The 24094-nt window shown below is 39.7% G+C and overlaps 1 protein-coding gene across 1 annotated transcript in view; it reads left to right on the top strand.

Moving 5' to 3' along the window:
- The window catches only part of TBXAS1 (thromboxane A synthase 1), a 195041-nt gene that overhangs the window by 33787 nt on the left and 137160 nt on the right, over nucleotides 1-24094 (top strand). The window contains exons 2-3 of the mRNA XM_058297468.2: nucleotides 17038-17131; nucleotides 19869-19921. Of these exons, the coding sequence (XP_058153451.1) occupies nucleotides 17038-17131; nucleotides 19869-19921 (147 nt within the window). The remainder of the gene's footprint in view (nucleotides 1-17037; nucleotides 17132-19868; nucleotides 19922-24094) is intronic.

A 24094-nucleotide genomic window follows, 5' to 3' on the forward strand; every position in this document is an offset into this window, starting at 1 on the left:
AGAATAGCAAAGACTACTAAGGTGCCGTCAAAAGGACTAAAAAATCCCAATAGCCAAAGATGGGACAATTGGATCAATAAAATAACAATTACAATGCATTGAAAAACAGTCAAAATATTTAAATTCATGTATTATTAATAATACCAAAAAATCACATGTTACCATGGTAAGATGTTTTGGAATCAATTCATTATTTTGAAAACTAATAAATAAAAGGAAACAAATCTAGCATGAATCCTGCTTTACCTATCTGAACTGCCCCTCAGGGTAATGAAATAGTAGATGAGGGTAAATTCCTTTTTGCAGAATTATTCCAGCTAATAAATAGAGACAGAAATGTAGAATTAGAATATCGCTATTTTACCACCTGTAATGAATTAATGGCTCTAGGCAATAATGCTATGCTAAATCATAATAAAACAGACAACTAGACACTGTGTACCTCCTGTAAAGTAGTCTTGCAGAAAAAGCCTCTAGATCAGGGGTTCCCAAACTTGTTTGAACATTAAAATCACCTAGGAATCTTCTGAAAATCTCTAAGTCACATTAAATCACAATCTGGGGTGGGGATAGGGAAAACCAGACAGAGGCATTGGAATTTTTCGAAGCCCCCGCCAGTGTGCAGACAAGTTTAGGAACCAATGCCTTAGATCTAATTACTAGTAATGGGACTGAGGACCATATTATAATACCCCATAGGGATGCAATCAGCAAAATTCAGACTATAGAAAACCCTGCAGAATAAAATCCAATTTCGTTATTAAAAAAAAAAAAAAAGAGGTGAAAAAAAGAATGAAAAGGGCAAAGTAGAGATTAAAATAGATTTAAGAGACATCTGACCCAAATAACAACATATGGACCTTACTTAGATCCTGATTCAAATAAATATATGATAAAGGCAAAATTATGAGAAAATCAAGGAAATTTAAGTACTGACTAGGTATTTGAGGATACTGAGGAGTTAGTGGTTTGTTTTTTTTTTTAATTACACAAATGGTTACTTTTACCACAGGTGTTTATTTCTTTATGCTGTTTTTTTAATTTAAAAATTATTTTTTATATCAATATTAGATGTTACTCAGTTAACACAAGAAAATAATTACAATAACAATAAATCTGCTTTGGTCAGCTGTTACACTTCCCCCTCCCCTTATTTTTGTTCATTCCTCAATCTTGGGGTATTCTGGCTGAGAGGGAATGTAGATATTATGGGGCAGAGAAATGGGACTGTTTTACTTGCAGTTGAAGATACTCCTTGCTTTTGGGATGGGGCTGGTCCATCATTGACATTTTAGACTGGTTGTCCAGTGCAAGCCCAAAGAACTGGAGAGTAGGAGTTAGCTGCATATCATCAGTAGTATTTTTAAGTGTGATAATGATATTATGGTTATTTTCTTTTAAAGAATCCTTATACTTTGGAGAAGTATATAAATACAATGGAGAAGTATGTAAATATAATGAAATATTTATAGTTGGAATGGTATGTTGTCTTGGATTGGCTTCAAAATAATCTGGGTGTGGTGTGAGTGGGAGGACTATAGTTGAAACAAAGTTGGTTACGAGTTGATAATTGTTAAAGCTTGGTGATAGGTACATAAGGGTTCATTTTACTATTCCATTTTTTGTATTTTCCACAAGAAGAAATCAAGGTATATCTTCCCCTTCCACCCCCCCATCCTTATCTGCCCATCCCCCCAACTGGCAACATATAATAATTTGTTATTTAAGACTTACAGAGATTTTAAAGCATAAAGTCTATAAATACATCTATTATTTTTTCTTCTTTCTTTACATAAATGGAAGCACAGTAAACACAATTTTCTGCATCTTGCTTTTTCCATTTACTGTATCTTGATAATTTTTCCATCTTTCTTGCATAGATATTATTGAATGGATGTCATTATTCATTTAAGTAGTCCCGTACTGATGGGCATTTAGATTGTTTCCAATCTTTTACTGTGATAAAAACATTTCAAGAAACATCCCTGTACATGTGTTATGTTCAAGTGAATATGTAGGACAAATTTCTACAAGTGGAATTAATTAGTCAGATTATTTTACTTAACAAAAATGCACAAGCTAAATTCTTGCTAGTAGCCTTCCACATGGGAATGTGCTAATTTATATTTCCACCAGTAAGGACCCAGTTTTTCACAGTCTCACCAATGGAGGAGTTTATGAAACTTTGAAATTTTGCCAGTCTGAGATGAAAAATGGTATTGCCTCACAGTTTTCATTTGCATTTCACTTGTGCTGTGTGAAGTTGAAGGTCTTTTCCTATGTTTAAGGACCATTTCATTTTCTTCATATACTCTTTGCTCATTTTTCTATTGGGTTGTTGTTTTTATACTTATTTTTTTATGACATTAATTTCAATGGTTTTTCTTTCTTTGTCATTTGTCATTTATACTCATTTATGATGTTGTTTGGCTCCCTCCATGAAAAGGGTTTGGATTTTTAAGGGTTGAATTTACCAATGCTTTTTTTTTTTTTAATGACTTCTGGGTTTTGTGTCTATTAGGAAAAGACTTCTTCACTCTAAGTTTATGAAATAAATCTTCCAGATTTTTTCTGATGGCTTTATTTTTTAATATCTAAATATTTGGTCCATATGGAATTTACCCTGTTATACCAATACTATTTGCTAACTAATCCATCTTTACCTCACTGATTTATGAGGCTCCCTTTGTAACCTATACGTATGACTTCCTATTCTGTTCCTTTGGTGATTCCATTTATCCATGTACCAGTACCATGGTGTTTTTGTTGGTTTTTTTAAAGATTTCTTTTATTCCCTCCCCCCCCCCCCCCCCCCCCGTTGTCTTGTGTCCATTCGCCGTGTGTTCTCCTGTGACGCTTGCATTCTTGGCAGCACCAGGAATCTGTGTCTCTTTTTGTTGCGTCATCTTGCTGCATCAGCTCTTCGTATGTGCGGCGCCACTCCTGGGCAGGCTGCACTTTTTTTGTGTGTGGAGCAGCTCTCCTTGCAGGGCATGCTCCTTACCATGAGGGCCCCTACATGGGGGACACCACTGCATGGCAGGGCACTCCTTGTGCATGGCAGCACTGCACGTGGGCCAGCTCACCACATGGGCCAGGAGGCCCTGGGTTTAAACCTTAGGCCTCCTATATGGTAAGTGGATGCTCTGTCAGTTGAGCTACATCTGCTTCCCACCATGGTGTTTTAATTATTAGGATATATTTTTTTTAAGATTTATTTATTTATTTCTCTCCCCTCCCCCCCAACCCCGGTTATCTGTTCTCTGTGTCTATTTGCTGTGTCTTCTTTGTCTGCTTCTGTTGTTGTCAGCAGCACGGGAATCTGTGTTTCTTTTTGTTGCGTCATCTTGTTGTGTCAGCTCTCCGTGTGTGCGGGGCCATTCCTGGGCAGGCTGCACTTTCTTTCGTGCTGGGCGGCTTTCCTTATGGGGCGCACTCTTTGCGCGTGTGGCTCCCCTACGAGGGGGACAGCCCTGTGTGGCATGGCACTCCTTGCACACATCAGCACTGCGCATGGGCCAGCTCCACACGGGTCAAGGAGGCCCGGGGTTTGAACCGTGGACCTCCCATGTGGTAGGCGGATGCCCTAACCACTGGGCCAAGTCTGCTGCCTTATTAGGATATTATGATGTGCTATAATTAATATGTTTTTAAGAAACATATCTTTTCTATAAAGTGAGATATCTGTTAGAAGACAGTATGATGATACTGGAAAAAGAGCAAAAAACTTTAAGATAAAGGAATAGATTTAAATCTTCATACTAAGCCTGAGTTTCTTCATCTGTGAAATGGGGATAATGTTAATATGTACACCACTTACCTTAAAAGACTGTGATGATCAAACAAAACAATGCATGTAATATTGAGCTGAAACTTATAGCTCTATACACAAATTTAAGGGGTGCTGGGATGCCAAGGTGAGGATGAAGAGGGATGGGAGATAAACAAGATAATTTCAGGAAATTGTAAGTGCTCTAAGACATGAAGGTGAAGTCATGTGACTGGTTGGTGGGAACCTACATTGGATAGTGTGGTCTGGGATAAACTCTGTGAGGAGGTGATATCTGAGCTGAGAACTAAATGATGAAAGGAACCAAATACAAGAAGGTCTGAGGGAAGAACATCACAAAGCATGGGTGCAAAGACTCTGAGGCAGGAATGAGCTCAATATTTCTGAAGAAGGCAAGAGACTTGGAGTAAAAGAAGAGTAGAAACGAGTTGTATAGGAAGGCAGTTGTCAGATGGTGAAGGGCCTTGAACATTGAAAGGAAATGGGATTTTTATTTGAGTGTGAGGGAAAGCCATTAGAAGAAGGCTCTGAACAAGGGATTGGCATGATCTGGTGTGTATATATATACAAAGTTTCCTGTGACTGCTTTGAAGACTTGACTCTATGTGGGCAAAAGAAGCAGAGAGACCAATAAGTATCCATTGCTGTGCTCAGGCTAGAACTGATGATTAGACTAGGGTGGAAGCAGTGGACATGGAGAGAAGTAGGCAGATAGGAGATAATTTGGAGATAGGGCTAAAATGATTTGTAGATGGATTGTGTCCAAAGTATTAAAAAGAAAAGAGAAGAGTTAAGACTGTCAGATATGGGGAAATGGACTTGGCCCAGTGGTTAGGGCGTCTGTCTACCACATGGGAGGTCCGCAGTTCAAACCCTGGGCCTCCTTGTCCCATGTGGAGCTGGCCCATGCGCAGTGCTGATGCGCGCAAGGAGTGCCCTGCCACGCAGGGGTGTCCCCCGCATAGGGGAGCCCCACGCGCAAGGAGTGCTCCCGTAAGGAGAGCCGCCCAGCGTGAAAGAAAGTGCAGCCTGCCCAGGAATGTCGCTGCCCACACTTCCCATGCCACTGATGACAACAGAAGCGGAAAAGAAACAAGACGCAGCAAATAGACACAGAGAACAGACAACAGGGGAAGGGGGGAGGGAATTAAAAATAAATAAATAAATCTTTAAAAAAAAAAAAAGAATGTCAAATATGGGAAGCAGATGTGGCTCAAGGGATTGAGCTCCCACCTACCACATGGGAAGACCTGGGTTCAGTTCCTGGTGTCTCCTGGAGAAGATGAGCAAGACATCGAGCTGGTCCAATGGGCAAGTGTGACTAGCTGATGCAACAAGATGATGCAACAAAGACACAAAGAGGATACACAATGAGAGACATAATTCGAGAGCTGAGGTGGCTCAAACGATTGAGTGCCTCTCACCCACACGGGAGGTCCCAGGTTCGGTCCCCAGTGCCTCCTAAAGTGAAGATGAGCAGACAGTGAGCTCAAACAATGGGGCGGGGGGGGGGGTGGAAAAAAAATCTTTTAAAAAAAATTCATAGAAAAACAACCAAAGGGGTGGTCACTAACATTTGAATAGGCCTGCCTCTAGAGAATGGGTGGGATGGGACTTTGAGATTTCTCAAATAAACCTGTATCTTAAAAAAAAAAAAAGAATGTCAAATATGAGTCAACTTCAGATAAGTTCTGCCTGGGTAAGAACTGACATCCCAAAGCTCAGTGATATACAACAACAAATATTTATTTCTTGGTCATGAAAAATGTCTGTCATGAATTGCCTTCTGCTCTGCTCCATATCATCTTCATTGCAGGACCTAGGCTGCAGGAACAGGTCCCACCTGTGAGACTACCAGTTTCATGGCAAAGGGGATAGATCAGATAGCACATCATGCATTACTCTGAAGGCCTGTGCTTGCTTGTGACACACATCACTTCTGTTCATGCTTGATTGGCCAAAGCAAGTCACATGACTGGGCTTAATGTAAATGGGGAGCAGGGGAAATGTATAATGCTTCTCTTGGGAGGGACAACTATATTGGACATTTAAACCATTTACCACATCTCAAAGAATCCTGGCTTCAGCAACCAGCAGATTGTAGATGCAATAACTGATATAGAGATGGCTGGAGAGGAACAGGTTTGGGGGAAAATTGAATTCAGATTTAGACAGGTTAAATTTAAGATGCCCAATAGGCATTAAAATGGTGCTGTCGAATTGGCAGTTGGATAAAGAAGACTGGAGCTCAGTGGAAACAGTGGGGCTAGAGATAGAAATGTGGATGTTATTAACTTATAAATGGTATCCAAAGTAGTGGGACTAATAGAGGAGAGTAGCTAGCAAAGACATGGAGAAGGAACAGCCATCGAAGTAGAGGTGTGATGTCATAGAAACCAAGAGAAGAGAGTGTTTGAGGAAGGAGAAAGTGTTCATCTGGATCAAATGCTACTGAGACATCAAATAAAAAGACTGGTAAGAAGTCACTGGATTTGCAAGATCAACATCATCTATGATATTGACAAGGGCAGTGTCAGTGAAATGGTGGGTACAAAAGTTTAACTGGACTAGGTGGAGAAGAGACTAGAGGTATAGAAGTGGAGAGAATGAGTCTAGATCATGTTTTCAAGGGACTTTTACTAGGAAGCAATGGCTGGAACTGAGGGAGTTTGTTTTTTTCCTTTGAGAAAGAAGATACTATGCTGATAGGAATGCTGCAGTAGAGAAGGAGAAATCAATGCCATAGAAGAAAAGGAAAATTGAGAATTCTGGGAAGGAAATAGGTAAGGAACAGGAGTGAAGGGATTACCTTTAGAAGCAAAGACTCATCACATTCATTTCTATCACCTATATCTATCTCTATATCATCCCATCAGAATCAGCTCAGCAGTTTCTGCTTTGATGTACTTCCGGTTTCAAAACAGCTTGGCTTTTTTCTCAGAATATTCTCTCCATGTTCTCATGTGATGGCTTTTCAGAAAGTGAATAACTTAGAGGGCAGAAAGAACAGATTAGTAGAATGTAATGGATAATAGCACCTGTTTGAAGTGTGGCAGGTCTGGTTTCAACTATTGCTTAATCCCTTAGCAGTGCTGTGGTATATTATTTAACCTCTCTAAGCTTTCATTTTTTAATTGGTAACATGAAAATAATGCTTATTCCTACCTTTTTAAGGTTATTGGAAGGCTCATACAAGATGCTGTATTAAAAACACTTAGCATCATGCTTGACAAATAGAAAATATTAAAAATTATTATAAATAATAATAGTAATGATTATATACCTCTCTGAATGTTTATATAAATGTACTTTTTAGTGTTGTGACAAAATTGTTGTCAGGCTAATGACTGCAATGACTGTTTTTGTGGTACTTACATTACCAGGGAAAGAACTTCACATCATTTACATACTTATGTTTTTATTCAGTGATCTTCTGTTCTTTCTCAGAGGAATGCAGATTATAAGCAGTCCCTTTTTCTGGGCCTTTGAGAGGGAATTATAATGAGTACTTGTCACTAACTCTTATAGCAGGACTTTACAGAACTGAAAAAAAATAGGAAGGTCTTACAACTCCAAAATATCTGTGCCTCTGAGATTTGCTTCTTTTCATCTTATAGCAGGTTTTAGATTCAGAAGTTTTCTATCAGAATGCAACGATCAGACAAAGCACTACATTTCAAAATATGTGGAATGTAGCTAAAGGAGTACTTAGAGGTAAATTTATAGCCTTATGTATATTGAGTAAAAAGAAAATATTGAAAACAAGGGAACTATAATCATTAACTTAAGAAACTAAAAAGCATACAAAACAAAAAACAAAGCATAAACCCAATGAAAATAGAAGGACAACTGTATTAGTCATCCAAAGGGGTGCTGATGCAAACTACCAGAAATTGGTTGATTTTTATAAAGATTATTTATTTGGAGTAGGAGCTTACAGATACCAGGCCATAAAGCATAAGTTACTTCCCTCACCAAAGTCTGTTTTCATATGTTGGAGCAAGGTGGCTGCTGACGTCTGCCAGGGTTCTAGCTTCCTGGGTTCTTCTAGGCTCAGCTCCTCTGTTTTCTCCACAAGATCAGCTGTAGACTACCAGGCGAATGGCTCTGACTCTCTCCCTGGGGCTCCAGCTTAAGACTTCAGCATCAAACTCCAACCTTAAAAGCCCCCAACTCTGTCCTTTGCCATGCCACCACTAAAGGGTGAGGACTCAATGCCCTACTGGCGCAAGAGGTTTACATGATTACTTAATCAAGCAAAACTCTGAATTCAATATAATCTAATATGCCCAGAGGAAAAGACCAGTTTACAAACATAATCCAATATTTCTTTTTGGAATTCACCAATAATATCAAACTGCTATAACAACTATAATGGAAATATGACAGAACTTAATGAAATAGAGAACTGCCAAAAATCAGAAATGATGAACAAAAACAAAAGTTGGTGTTTTGAAAAGAGAAATAAAATAGACAAACTACAACAAGACAGAGCAGGAATAACTATTCCTATCAAAATAGGAATAGAAGGAAATGTACTAAAACTGATAAAGGATACCTGTCAAAATGAACAAAACCTCATAATTAGTTTTGAAACATTACATGCATTCCCATAGACTCAGGAATAATGTCTTTTTAACATGTTACTAGAGTACAATGAGAGTGCAATGAGAAAAAGTAAAGAAAATTGAGACTGAAGGATTAGAAAGGAGACCAAATTGATGCTATTTGCAGAAAATAAAAATTTTAATACAGGGAATCAAAGATATTCCACATGTCAGCCATTAGAACTGAAAAGAAAGTTTAGAAGGATTACTGATTACAAGACTGGCATAAAAAAACAAATGGTGTTCCTATACATGATCAATAATCAGTAACCAATAAATACAAATAGTAATAAGATCCTATTCTGGGCAAGACCATTATGCACAAAATTATAAAATGTTACTGAAGGACAGAGAGGCCTGAATCAATGGAGAGATGTAACATGTTCATACATGAGAAGACTCAATATTGTAATAATATTGATTTTTCCCTAAATTAATTAATAATTTCAATATAATTCCAATAAAAATCACAACAGGATTTTTCATCAAACTAAACTAATTAATTCTAAAATTAGTATGGGAAAGTAAAAGTCCAAGAACAGACACATAAATCTGAAAAACAAGAGCAAGGAGAGGAGGTCTAGATATAAAAAAGTCTTATAGAGTTGTAATAATTAAAATATTGAGGCGTTGGCATAAGCCAGACAAATCAGAGTCTGTATACTCAGGTACCTGTGTGATGAAGGTGTGTAGTAGAGGTGTCCCTCTCCCCCAGCTCACCCTGCTTCCACCACACTCTTTTCGTTGTTCCTCCAGCATGCCAAGCTTGCTCCTTTATTTACTATTCCCTCTGCTATTTCACTTTTCCTCCAAATCTTTGTGTGATGTGTACCCTCACTTCATTGAGGCTTCTGCTCCAATGTCTCTAGGCTCAGAAAGAAAGATCTCCCTGGACCGGGCTTATGTCCTTTCTTTGCAGTTCTTATCTTCTGCCATTTATTAGCACCTGACAGTGTGTCATTTGTTTGTCCACGTTCCTTACTGGGAAGGTGAGCTCCATGAGAGCAGGAACCTGAACTGTCTTTTCCACCTAAAGCAATGCTTGTTTCAATCAGTCTTTGTTGAATGAATGGATGGATGACAAATTAACAAGCAAAAAGGCAATTCAAAAGGAAAATGGGCCCAGAAGAATACGCACTTCATAGAAGAAGAAATTCAAATGGCCAATAAAGATATAAATATCCTTGATCTCATCAGGGAAATAAAAAACAAAACAATGAGAGATTATTTCACATCACAAAATCAAAATGTCTGAAAATACCAAGTACTGTTGGGAATGTGGGTAAATGAGGACCCCATTATACTTCTGGTAGTAGCACGAATTATGATAACCATTTTGGAGAGCAATTTAGCAATATCTAGGAGAGCTGAAAGTGTGCATACCCGAAGATCCAGCAACTTCACGTTTTAGTATTTACTCTAGAGAGATTCTTGCAATTATGCACAAAATGACATTTCCAAGGATGTTCATTGTACCAACTTTGTAATAGAGAAAACCAGGAAGTAACCTAAATATCCATTCACTGAGGAAGGGATAAGTGCATTGTGTTATTGTCACAGAATGGAACGCTATGTAGCAGTTAAAAATGAATGAGAACAAGTATGTATAAAACATGGCTTTTAAAAACAATGTCTAATAAAAAGAAAAACAAGGTAAGCTCCCAAAAAAACATGTACAATATGAAACTAATTAGGTGTGCTTTGAAAATTCAATGGTCCTGGCTGGCTGTAGCAGCAAAGGGTTGTTCAGTCCACTTCCAGGTTTGGTGGTGTTGGTGAGGCTTGCCCCAGGCACTTTAGAGAGCCATGGCAGCAAGTGCTCTGTCTCTTTGCCAATGCTTTGTAGAGATGTCCTAGGTTGTGGGGCAGAATTCTTCCACCATGGTCTCAGTGGGATACCTGTCCTGACAAGACACCTCTCATTGTAGAACCTGGTTCAACATAGCTTCCGCTGATGATTGATTTGGCTTCTTAAAAGGCTAAGCAGGGAACATCAGATTCTTGTTCCTGAAAAAAGATACCTGCCATCATAAATTAGTAAATCAACATTCTGATTTGTAGGGTAGGCAAATACCTTAGGCGATAATCTATTATTAATGGACAGGTGAGTGAATCAAAAAGTATACTAGGTGATTTCTTCCCCTAATGGCAAGCTGAGAGCAAGGTCTTGAGGGGATGGGTAGGGAGAGTCAGAACATGAGGATGAGGAGGCCAAGAGGGAGATAAGGTGCTAAAAAGGGCTGACCTGAATGTGATGGAGTTGGACTCGGATATGACCTCTCTACACATGCCTCTTCTGACACTTTTACTGAACCTGTGGTTGGAGCTGGGGTTGGTGTATGCTCAGGAGACTTGAACCTCTGGACTGTCTGTGTGCCGGCTGGGTCCAGAGCCTCAGCAGAGTTGCAATGCCTACTCTCCAGTTCATTGGACTTACCCAGGTCAGCTAACAGGGAGGTGAGGATAGTCAACCACCACACCAGGAAACCGAGTGTGTCCACAACTTCAAGCAGGAGAATTCCATCCATCAGTCGTGTGGGATCTAAGCCCCCTTTTGATTTAGAGAGTGGACATCCACAGGTTGAAGGAATAAAATATGGATTAGAGTGGATTTACTGGTTAGAACTATTGTAACTCTAGCAATGGAAGAAATTGTATCATTGATGAAACAGTGGCCACGGGAGTTGCTGAGGACAGGGAGAGAGAAGAAGAAGTGTGATATGGGGGCATTTTGGGACTTGGAGTTGTCCTGAATGATAATGCAGGGGCAGATGCAGGACATTATATATCCTGCATCTGAATGAACTGGGGGAGACTGTAAATTACAATGTAAAGTATAATCCATGCGGTGTAGCAGAGCCCCAAAATGTATTCACCAAATGCAATGAATGTGCAACAATGATGAAAGAAGTTGATGTGGAAGGAGTGGGGGGTTGGGAGTGGGGTATATGGGGACCGCTTATATTTTTTAATGTAACATTTTTTGTGATCTATGTATCTCGAAAAAAAAAGACAATTAAAAAAGAATATTTGCTATAAAATATATTTGGAAATTCTCAGGGTCTAGAATGAAACATGGTGATTTAGAAAAAAAATAAAAATTAATTAAAATTTTAAAAACTTAAAAAAACAAAATAAAATAAAAGGAGAACTGAGAAGATCTCATGCAAACTCTGTATTTCAAAATTTGTTCTAGGAACCTGCCTTAAGTTACAATTTAACCAATTTCTATTATTATAGTCTCTTGTGGGTGTGGGGGAGGAATAGGGCAAGGAAGGAGAAAAGATAGAATTTAGTCAACTGATAAGGTTATCATTAGTTATTTTATAAATAAAACTGTTCAGAATTCATCTGTTTATCTTCCTCTCCCTGCTCACATGTGTGCATGGAATCACCTTGAATTCACCTTTCAACGACTGGTCATTTTTCAACTAGTGCTTTAACCATTTGGTGTAGTGCAGTTCTGTTTGCCATGTAAATAAGCCATGTGGGAATATGAGGGTCAAAGAAGGAATAGTTTCCAAGTTGAGAAGTACTTTTGAAGTTGGAGGGAAAGAGATGGCAAAAAAAAGTGTTCTCTTTCCCTAGTAATGAAAGAAATGGAGACATCAAGATAATACACTGATGTGTCTACCAACTTAGGAAAAAAGTTATGAGAGTGCTTGGTGAAATGGATAGCTCATATACTGACAGTGTGACTAACTAGAACAAACTTTCCGGAAAGCAATTTGATGTTGTGTATCAATGTTGACAACCATCAGCTCATGAATTTCAGGTCTGGAAAGCCTCCTGCACAAAGTGTGGAGAAAGCTTGATGCACAATGATGTTCATTGTGGTAGCATAACTTAAATAAGCTAAAATTTTGAAATATTTAACAATAAGAATAGTTTATTATTTAGTAATAATGTCCACACAAAGGAATATTATACAGTGGTAAAAATAATATTCACAAAGAATTCTTAATAACATGGAAATATTTTTCTTAGGTTAAAAAAGAGTATAAACAAAGAGAATATGATTGCAAACATGCTTTTTTTAAAAAGAGAAAAACTAGAAAGAATTCAATAAGATGAGAGTTGGGTTTCTCCCTCAAATTTCTGGCTTTCTTTGCCCAAATTTCTGGCAAGAATGTCAATATTTGTCCTCTAGAACAAAACCTCATGTTCTGCTCCCATTTTTAAATGAAAACTTTTGAAATGGTAATGATAAACTTCTAGTGAAGTTTTCAGTGTGGTCACGACTTTTTATGGAATTTCTGGCAAAACTTTTCATGGCCCTACACGTAGATGTTGAAAGCAGAGAGTGACCAGGACAAGGGGCTTTTCTTTTCTGAAGAGCAGGACAGTTACCTGGCCAGGGCTTCACATGTTCCCAGAGCGTCACAGCTGTGGTTTTGCTTTTGTTTTGTTTTGTTTTGTTTTTGTTTTTGTTTTATCCAAGGAGAAGAACCATTTGCCAAAGGAATCTACCATCATTTCAATTTCCAAATCACTTCACCAAAGAGAAATTCTTTAATAATGATTATAAGGATGTAATGAATGAAAAGAGGAGGTAGTTGCACCCAGTTGTACGCTAGAGGAGAAGCCTGTGGCTATCAATTCCTCTATGGTTTGCCTAAGGATATGGAATAATTGGAGAGGATGTGGAGAAATTGGGACTCTAATGCATTGTTGGTGGGAATGTAAAATGGTGTAGTCTCTGTGAAAGCAATATGACCATTCCTCAAAAAGTTAAATATAGAATTATCATATGACCTCGCAAATCTGCTTTTAGGTGTACACCCAAAGAAAATGTAAACAGGGTTTCAACCAGACACTTGTACATCAGTGTTTTGTTTTTTTTAAAGATTTATTTATTTATTTATTTCTCTCCCCTTCCCCCCACCCCAGTTGTCTGCTCTCTGTGTCCATTCGCTATGTGTTCTTCTGTGACCGCTTCTATCCTTATCAGCAGCACCGGGAATCTGTGTTTCTTTTTGTTGCATCATCTTGTTGTGTCAGCTCTCCATGTGTGCGGTCCCATTCCTGGGCAGGCTGCACTTTCTTTTGCGCTGGGCAGCTCTCCTTACAGGGTGCACTCCTTGCGCGTGGGGCTCCCCTATGCGGGGACACCCCTATATGGAATGGTACTCCTTGCGTGCATCAGCACTGCGCATGGGCCAGCTCCACACGGGTCAAGGAGGCCCGGGGTTTGAACCGCGGATCTCCCATGTGGTAGGCGGACGCCCTATCCATTGGGCCCGTCTGCTTCCCTGTACATCAGTGTTTATAGCAGTATTATTCACCATTGCCAAAAGGTGGAAACACCATTGCCAAAAGGTGGAAACATTGCCCATCAACAAATGAATGGATGAACAAAATGTGGTACACACATACAATGTAATATTATTTGGCCATAAGAATAAATGAAGTTATGAGACATGCTGCAACATGGATGAACCTCAAAAACTATGCTCAGTGAAATAAGCAAGACACTTCAGGACAAACATTGCTAAAAATATTTATTAGAAATAGTAAATTCGTAGAGACAGAAAGTAGATTCGAGGTTAATAGGAGGAGGAAGGTGGCGTGTTTGTAAATAAAATGATTAATAATAACAAAAGAATATGGAATGACAAATTCTGGAGAGAAGGCTATCATTTGATTGTTTTCTTCTTTGGCTCCAAAGCTTAATTAGTTTGGCCATTTCTTTAGAATATATTTGATCAAAATAACTCCAGTCATGTAGGAATGGCCTCTTTAGCATAAACAATGGGTTAAATAACCTTATTTAGTGCATCAACAGAGGGCTTTATCTTTGGGAAAACCAAATATTGGAAAAGTTCCAGCCTATAAAAATTGAGACTTATTTTGAAAGCGAGCAGTGCTGTTCAAGTTATTTTGAGAACAGAAGATATAAGGTGTATCCCAAGCACTGCAGTATTTATGTCCTGTTGAAATTAATGAATCCTTGAGTTAGGAGTGCTGCAAAATCTAGGGATGCCTTCTCAAGCTTCATGTGTTTTCCTTTCTTAGTCATTTTCAAACTTAAGTATCTTTAATGTGAACAGCGACAGAGGTCCATAATCATAATTGTGGGATACATTTGCAATAATCCCTTCTAAGGTAAGCTGTTCTAAATATCTCAATGTGGTGATGATAATGTAATGATTACATAGTACCTGCTTTACACAGCAGCATCCTGTGCCACCTGCACTTGTTTGCAATGACACAAACTGAACATAATTTGACATAAAAAAGACATTTCTTTCACGGTGACAATTTTTAAAATAACAGAAGGGAAATTGGGGGGGAAAATCTTTTTCTATTGACTCTCAAATGCATTCAAGGGTATCCCTGGGGCCCATGGATTCTGGGTTAAGAGCCTGTTGAGACACCCAGAAGGCAGCATGGGGGCCCAGGGAGCAGGGAGTCTGAAGCCAGGGCGCAGAGAAGAAAGTGACAGGGAGGCAAATGGAACCCACTTTGCAATTTTCCCTGAAGTCTGGTAATGCTACTCTCTCCCTGCTGATTTTAGTGCTGGGAATATAGTTGCTGATGACAACATTGGGCCAATTCACAGCTAAAGACACTCAAGATCTGTACTTGAGTCCAGGCCGGAAAGGGAAGTTTGTTGTTATGTCCAGGACACTCTCGCTGATGCCATATGTTTGAATATGTCTGAATTTCGTGCAAAGACACACAAGCAGTATATTTGTAAGTGGAGTTACATAATCAGGGCATGGACTTGCATAAAAATTAACATGTGTAATTAGGTACAGATTTCTTGTCCTTTAATTAGACAGTCAAGACATCTAATTACAAAATTAAGATGTAATTACGTGGCCCAAGATCTATGTATTGCTTTCTACCCATTAGAGAGTACAATTAGAAAATAATTCACAAAAACTGATGAAGAAATGAACATAGAAACCAGATTTAAGGATATTAAGAAAAGTGTGAAGTGGGCTGGTAAGTCTCTTTTGGTCTTTCCTCTAAGGCTTACACAAGGGGTATTATTTAAAATACCATAGTCTACTTGAGAGAATAACTTTTACAAACTGCTGTCAACCTTTGGTAGGCACACTAATGAAGAGGAAGGTTAGTATGACTAATCCATGCAATTCATACGTGGCTCCTGAGTGTGGTTTGTAATTACATTTGAACATGGACTTAAATGATGTTCTGGGAATTCATTCAAATACAATAATGCAGCCATACAGCAGAGACCTAAGTCAGAACTGGGAGAGCAAACTGCCTTCCCTTTCTGTCCTGGCTTGGTTCTTTCTCGAGACCTCTCTAAAGATAGACCCATTACTCAGAATACAGCAAAGCAACGTGAGCTGGGTCGTCCTTTCCTTCAGTTTTTGAGTATTTGCTAAAATGGTCGTATGTTAACTGCTTCTCAGTGGGTTGCAGGTGGGAAAGAGAAATGTTGAAGGACGTAGCAAATATTCCATCTTTCTAACAATAAAGGAGTGATTCGTACAGCAGTTGTTGTTTTTTAATTTAAATTCCAATACTCCTATAAGCCATACTGAAGTGATATTTTCTCTATATATTTTTTGCACCCAGGTTAAGATTTGGCTGATCCCTGCATGATGCTAAACATTCAGTTTGACTCATTAATTTTACTGAACTAACTGAACTTTTGACCTAATTGGCTGGGTGATTGGGGATCACAGCCATATGTCCAGGTTTTTCCAAGCCAGTTCTGACTTAAACTGTGCTATCCCTCTGTTCCCATAAACTGTTGAAATATCCTAGTAATTCCAATATTTTGACAGCCAAACTGCACTTCTTAGACTGCCGCTTTCTCCTGGAAAGTAGCACAGAAATCTGTTGGACCACATTTTCTGATTTTTGGTTATGAAAATATACTTTCCATGTGATTGCAGGTCATGAAAACAAGAAATCGTAAGCAGTTAGTGAAAGGGCCTCCATGGTGTTTTCCCTCCAACCCTATTTTTAAAATTTTCCCTATTAGGCCATGGAATATGGGACAAATTATATGTATGGGTCAGCCTCAACCAAGAAAATATATGGATTGGAATAAAGAAGAAGCTAGTTTTCTGCCATTGTTAGCTTTTTTGCCTTTTCTTTGGAGGCAATTGCACATAATAGATTTAGAGTCAAAGAATCTGAAGCAGTGAGAGGTACATTTTTTTAAATAAATTTTTTTGTTTATTTTTACCCAACCCCTACCACCACCACCACCACCACCACCACCACCACCAAATGGCTCCCTCTTCAGTCTGCTCATCTTATTTAGGAGGCACCAGGAACTGAACCCAGGACCTCCCATGTGGGAGGCAGGCACCCGATTGCTTGAGTCATATCCACTCACCAAGAAATGCATTTTTAAGGACAATTTATTGAAAGAAATTTTATGTGGGAATGGGTATTTGGACTAGACTATTTCTAAGGTATCTTCCAACTCTGGTTGTAGAGTTCCTTAATCTCTAGCCTGTCACTCCGGAGGAATTTGCTGGGTCCCTATTCATTCACTCACCTCTAGACTTCTACCTCTTAAGTCCTTAGATATTGTTAACTGGAAACTTAGCCTTCTACCCTTATCTTTTGATTTTGACCCTAGTAAAGTCAAAAGCACCATTGCAAACTTTATTGGCACAGGTTATGAAGTTTTCTTTCCTCCCTCAGGTACTCCATGTCAGCATTTTCAAGACTGGAGAAGCTGGGCATCAGACATCCCAAGCCATCTCCATTTATTGGAAACTTGACATTTTTCCGCCAGGTAAGTGTTATCTTCCACTCTTTGGGAGGTAGAGTTTGACCATAAAATATGCTGAGCCTAGTGCAGGCTTTACCTCTGAAGCAAGGCACTCTGTAACAAGCCCTCCTCTACTTGAGTGAATTCTCACATGATGCCGATGCTCTGCCTCTTAGCACTCACTGATATGTATCGAGTTCTGTCATCCATTCGCTCTTCCATTCATTCACACAACCACCCATGTATTGAGTGTCTAAATGCCCCACACCTGTATCAGGCAGCAGAGGGAACGCAGAAGATGTAGAAGTCCCTTATGCCCACAAGGAGCTTGCCTAATTGGGAAAACGAGGATGATATATTAGATAATGTTGTGCAACCCCGGATAGGATATACCCTAGCACTAGATTGTATGGCATAGATAGTAGCTGAGGTTATCCTTGGAAGAAGAGGGAGATCCATAGAGGCCAAAATCATCCTGGAGGTCTTCCTGGAGAAGGCAGGCCTGAGGATTGACAGATACAGAGACTAGGACACACGCACTAGATGTGGGGCACCACAGTGCATGAGCACACCAATGTGAGAGGCAGGGCTCGGGTCCATGAGCAGCCTGGCCCGGCTAGAAAGCCAAAGATTAGGCAACACTGGGGGATGAGCTTGTGTGAGGGTGTTAGGCTAGATTCCTGACAGTCTAGAAAAGCAAAACCAAGAGTGATTTGTGCACTCTAATTTTTGAGGAAGAGAGGACATGGAAGTGGATTCATCTGCTGAAGAGAAGAACTTAGGTTAGACTTCTAGAATCCAACTGTTGCTGAGAGCTAGGTATGAAGTGATGGTAACTTGGCCATTGGAGCAGAAAAGGTGTCCAATTAGGTGTGGAGAATTCAAGGCAGAATGAGTGAAACACAACTCTACGTTTTGAACTGGGAAAATAGTGGGGAATGGCCAGGAGTTCGCAGAAATAAAAGGTTGGGAAGGGGTTGCTGGTTCAGAGAGAAGTATTTAATTCTAAGTGTGTTGCCTCTGAGTTGCCAGAGTGACATGCAAGTAGAAATGTCCGGTGGGCATTTGTATAGACAGGCCCAGGGCTCTATCTTCTAAGGTTATTTTTTCTCACATTGGGTTTTCTCAGAAGCCAGATGGTTTGTCCTGTTAACTCATGGGGATGCTGCCACCAGACACATCAGGAGCCAACAGATCCTTCATGGGGAAAACCGCTGAGCCAGACAAAGGCAGGAAGGGCTAAATTTGAGCTAATTCTGATAATACTCTTTAAAAATCTCTTTAGGATCCTCCACCCCCTTCTACCGCCAGAAAGGCTGGCCTGTGGCAATAGTAGAATATAACAGTCTATATTCTGTCCTTTTTTCCCAACTCCTTCTCAATTTCTTTCTATTCCTTTCTGTCCCTTTCTCTGTCCATCACACTTTTCCACTCTTTATTGTTGTTGTTGTTATTTCTCTCTTCCTCATGTTTCTTAAACACCTTCTTCTCTCATCTCTCTCAGGGATAGCCAGTTCACAACTTTAAACCCACAAATAGTTATCTGATTGAGGCTTCCTGTGAGATCCTTGAAGCAAGTGTGAAGAAATGTAAAAGTGTCAAAACAGACAACAAACCAAATAGAAAACTAAAGAGAATAAATTTTCCATATCTCTGGGGGAAATGATCAGTTGTATTCAGTTGCGTAATTAGTTTGGTATTAACATTTTGTGGAAAACAGTATAACTATCAGTGTGAGGGAAGCACTGTGCTCTTGCCTCTGGATAATTTTCACATATGCTCCTTTTCAGCTTGTCATCCTTATATGCACAAACCCTGCCAAGATCTTTTTAGAGCATAGTAATTTCAGTGACTATTTTTATATTCATATAAGCATTCCTTGATATATGGCAAGCTTACCCTATGAAATTCAGTAGATTTAATGAGAATGGTTGTTTTTCCATTCAGGACCTTCTTCTCTTCTACTTCCCCCTCCCCTTCATATCTGCATATACTCCATTTCTACAACACTAGCTTGCATTTTCCAACCGTCCCCTCCTATGATCCTCCCACTTATATCTGCACACATACTCCATTCCCACAAACAATTCCATCCTTAGAACGCAGTGGACTAGCATTTTCTGACCCTCCACCCACAACCCACCCACACATATCTACAAATATATTCCTTTCCCACCACGCAATGAGCCTAGCATTTTCTGACCCTCCACTCTATGTATATCTGTAGGTATACTTGTTCTCTACTATGAGATACGTCTAGCATTTTATCCTATATGAAGTTACTCTAAGGTTCTTATGCTTTGAATATTTTGATTTAAGTTAAAGTTTAACTTGGCTCATGATCATTTGGAACTTGCAATAATTTGGATAGACTCAGCAGAAGTTTACACATGTAGTGACTATGAAAAGGGCCTTTGCCAAAAAAATAATAATATAAACTGAATTACAGAGGGGAATGTTAACATAGCTTGAAAGCAAACAGTTTTCAAATAGTTTAGCAGCAATTATACACAGTTTAAGTACAGACAATCCCATCTATCCATTAAAGGAGAGCTGACCCAGACTTTTAATCGACAATGTAGTTTTTAAAGCTATTAGTTTATTCGAATATTCCAGAGTGCTTGAAAGCAATATAACTTCAACTCTTTCCTTATTTGTTTATGTAATTGTGTTCCACTGCTTCAGACATTTTTCTGAATAAGTTTGAATAATTGAAATTTTGCTTACTTTTATTCTTACTGTAGTACTGTATTTTCTGCAGGGTTTTTGGGAAAGCCAAATGGAGCTCAGGAGGCTATACGGACCTCTGTGTGGGTAAGAAGGAAACTCCATTTTTCTACCATACCTTTTTTATTCTTGCAAATTGAATTGATATGCAAGTAATTACAAGAACACAAGACTAGGAATGTTGCATATGTTTGTATCTTTTGAGGGCTCACCAAGAAGGTGTCTTGTAGTACAGACAAGGCTCCTAAAAAGACCCCAAGGTCGCACAGGGGGGAGCCCTGCTTGCCTAAAAGAGCACCATTTACTGAGCTTTACGACCTTGCCTAACTGAGTCAGGCCCTGGGTGCTATCCTAGTTTAACAGCTGCTATGAAAAATAACACACCCTGGCTGGCTTAAAAGCAGGAATCAAAGTCTCATAGTTTTGGAGGCTAGAAGTCCAACATCAAGGTATCGCTTGGCCATGCTTTCCCTAAGGTCTGTAGTGTCCTGGTGTTGGCTTTCCAGCAATCCTCTGTCACATGGTGATCTGTCGCTTCTATCTCCTGCTCAGTCTTTTGTGTCTGTCTCAATTTCCTCTCCTTATAGGGACTCCAGTCCTATGGATTAAGGCCCATCCTCATTCACTGTGGCCACACCTTAACTAATAACATCTTCAAAGTCCTATTAACAAATGGATTCACATCCACACCCTGAGCCACCTTAACTAATAACATATTCAGAGATTCTATTTATAAAGTGGTTCACACCCACAGGACCGGGGTGAGGACCGGAATACCCCTTGTGCGGGGCGTGATTCAATCTCCACCAGTGCCTTTACCATGTCGACCCACTGTGCCAAAGGCACGTGCAGTGGGAAACGGTGTCCCTCCAGAGCACAGTCTAATTTCCCTTGACAACCTGTGGCACGTCTTTTCCTGTGAATTTATCTAAACCTTATTTGATTCTCTTTGGTTCAGCCCTGTATGTTGTCATCAGGATGACATATAATATACATCATCTCATTCAGAACAGTTTGCAAGTGAAAGGAGATGCTATGGATAATTACTCCAGCAGTGTAAAATGACTATCTTGATATAATAGGATCTGTGGTCACTCTGGTTCTTGGCCAGGTAAAGTAATGTGGCCCATCCCTTCATTTTTCCTGAATTTGCCTATTTTATGCTTCCAAATATGCTCCTCTTACTCTAATATTCCAGAATCTGATGAACAAACTCATGTTCAGACCATTTACCCTATTCTAGATTTAAAAGATTTGATTCATATTGATTCTCAACATGTCTTTACATACTAGAGTCCTACTTGTTTTAGTCTGTTCTTATACAGCTTCTCCTTAGCCAGTTGGTAATGTTCAGTAGCTCTTTCACAGACCTCCAGGTCCACAAAAACATTTTTTTATGTGCAGCAAAGTTCTGTTGTATTTTTTTTAAAGATTTATTTATTTCTCTCCCCTTCTTCTCCCCCTCCCCCTCCTGCCTTGCCCCAGTTGTCTGTTTTCTGTGTCTATTTGCTGCGTTGTCGTCTTTGTCCACTTCTGTTGTTGTCAGCAGCATGGGAATCTGTGTTTCTTTTTGTTGCATCATCTTGTTGTCTCAGCCTTCCATGTGTGCGGTGCCATTCCTGGGCAGGCTGCACTTTCTTTCGCCCTGGGCAGCTCTCCTTATGGGGTACACTCCTTGCGCGTGGGGCTCCCCTACACGGGGGACACCCCTGCGTGGCAGGGCACTCCTTGGTGCATCAGCACTGCACGTGGGCCAGCTCCACACAGGTCAAGGAGTCCCGGGGTTTGAACCGCGGACCTCCCATGTGGTAGATGGACGCCCTAACCACTGGGCCAAGTCCGCTTCCCTGTTGTATTCTTAATGTACATCCTAATGGAGCCCAGTGGTTTGTGAGCCCTTCTGTCCATAGGATACATGGTGCCTATTTTCCAATGTTTATTTTCAAAAGGGAATGACTTGTACTCTCTATGGATATGGCCCTGCCAAGAGACCCACCATTTGGCCAGGTTTGTCTACTTACTCTCTGGTTTGCTAAGTGGCTCAGAAAAAGGAATAAATTAAGTTGTTATACTAGATGCCTTATGCATTAGTTTGCCACTGCTGTAAAACAAACCACCATAACACTCAGTGACTTAAGCAACAATTTATTATTTATTATGTCTAAGGAGTTGATTGATTTAAATTGGCTTTGGTTGGGAGGCTCAGCTGTACTTCTGGTATGTCTGTAGTTCATCTGGGGCGGTGGCTGGTCTAGGTCACGTTCAGCTGGAGCATCTCTTTTTCACATGTCTCTCATCCTCCTTGGCACTGGCCAAGGAGCAGGTTATTCTCATGGTGAAAGTAAAGGTTCAAGAGAGCAAACCCAACAGTGCAAGAACATTTCAAGTTTCAGCTGCATTATGTCTACTAACATCCTATTGGTCAACTCAAGTAACAAGGCTAAACCCAAAGTCAAAGGCACACAGCAAACACAACCTTCTGTGAGGCCAAAGCAAACTACTTGGTCAGGCCTGATATTGATGGAGCAGTGAGGAAGTGTGGGGAGGTAGTATATATTGTTGAAAAATACGCGACTCTATCTTATTGCCTAAAATCCCTTTTAGCTTGGTCTTTATTTTATTTGCTTATTTTTAGCGCATAGCTGCTTGCTTTAAACATGATAGGTACTCAATAAAGGCTCGAGATTCAACTGCTTTCCTTGCTCTAACTCTTGTGCTGTTCTATTGCTTTCTTTTTTTGGCTGTCAAATGATCTTGTATTGAAATATTTTCCTTTATGGTTCTTAACTAGGCGGGCATTCTGTTGCACCACTTTTGATGTTATATAATGTCATGAAAGTGGTGGCCTTTGACATTGCTGCCTACAGACTGGGCAGTACCCAGAATCTCTGGAAGGGTTCCAGAGAATTCTTTGGCTAAAGATTGATGTTGCATCTGTTTGGCAATGTTGACCATCTCATCAAAAGTGGTATTTCCACTGTGCCTAATGTTTTTCTGCTTCATTCTGTCTCTGGGTGATTCCTTAAGGGCTTTGCTGATCAGGACCAAGGCAGAAGGTCCCCTTCAATCTGGGCCTGTCTCTTTTGAATGGTCAGTTTCACTCTAAACCTTAAACCCTTTGAGTCCCCAGTTACCTTAGCAATATCATTACCAATGTTTTTTGAAGACAGACCCAAGGGGCTAACGTGGTCCCAGCTTCCCTACTGGGCACCTCAGATATATGACTTTGATCTCATTGGGATCAAACCTGGGCAATATCAGATGAACCCAGATGTGGGACAACAGAAAAGAGTTGTGCCTTGGCCTCTGCCAAGCTGAAAGCTGAAAGCTGTTCTGTTTTTTTAAAAAGTTATCATTCCAGGTCTCTTTTTCCAATAGATCTATTCTGTAGTTGACTTCAGGCTGATCTTAGAGCAAAGGTTCTTAATTAGGGGTCCATGAACTTGAATTGAAATTTAAAAAGAAACATCATTCTTGTGGGGACATGTTGGTGTGAGTGTGATCTATTTATTAAATAATACACAGTATAGTGTGGACTTAGTAAGGAGTCCATGGTTTTCACCTGATTGGCAATGGGGTCCGTGGAACAAAAAAGGTTAAGAACCCCTGCCTTCGAGACCATCCTGTATATTTCTGAGACATAACACTGACTCAGAATGATAGTGGCTTCCCCAGAATTATAAAAAGTCCTTCCTGAGCTTGAATTCTAGGAATCACTTCCCCTGAGTACTTCAGGTACAGATTTTCAGAGTAGAGCCCTTGAGTATTTTTAAATAATTTTTAAAATGTCAGATGAAAAGTTTAAAGGTCACTGTATTAACTGGTGGGTGTGTGTACGTGTGCGCTTGTGAGAGAGTGAGGGAAAGTGGAGAGAATTGGTTTCCTTGACAACAGAATGTCCAATCAACTCCCCCCCCACTTTAATTAAGTTAACACAATTTATCCTTTTCATTTCAAGAAAACTTAAAATCATGGCAAATGATTTCAAATGAGTTTGTGGAGATCAAAATTGCAGTATCATCTCCACTCTGTTCCTACCTCTGGTGAAAAGGAAAAAAAAGAAAGGTGAAGGCACAATTTTTTCATACAAAGCAATCACCTTTTTCCCCCTTAGAAAAAAAGATGAGCCATAAAATGCATAAAATGCTGACTTCTTTGTAAACGTGTCCCCTCTTGGATTTAGAGGCAATATGATTTAATGAGAGACCTCTAAAGAGCCCCATGAGTTCTTTAATATCAACAAGCCTAAGTGTATTATCT

This window comes from Dasypus novemcinctus, chromosome 5, assembly GCF_030445035.2.
Source record: "Dasypus novemcinctus isolate mDasNov1 chromosome 5, mDasNov1.1.hap2, whole genome shotgun sequence".
NCBI classification, from domain to species: domain Eukaryota; kingdom Metazoa; phylum Chordata; class Mammalia; order Cingulata; family Dasypodidae; genus Dasypus; species Dasypus novemcinctus.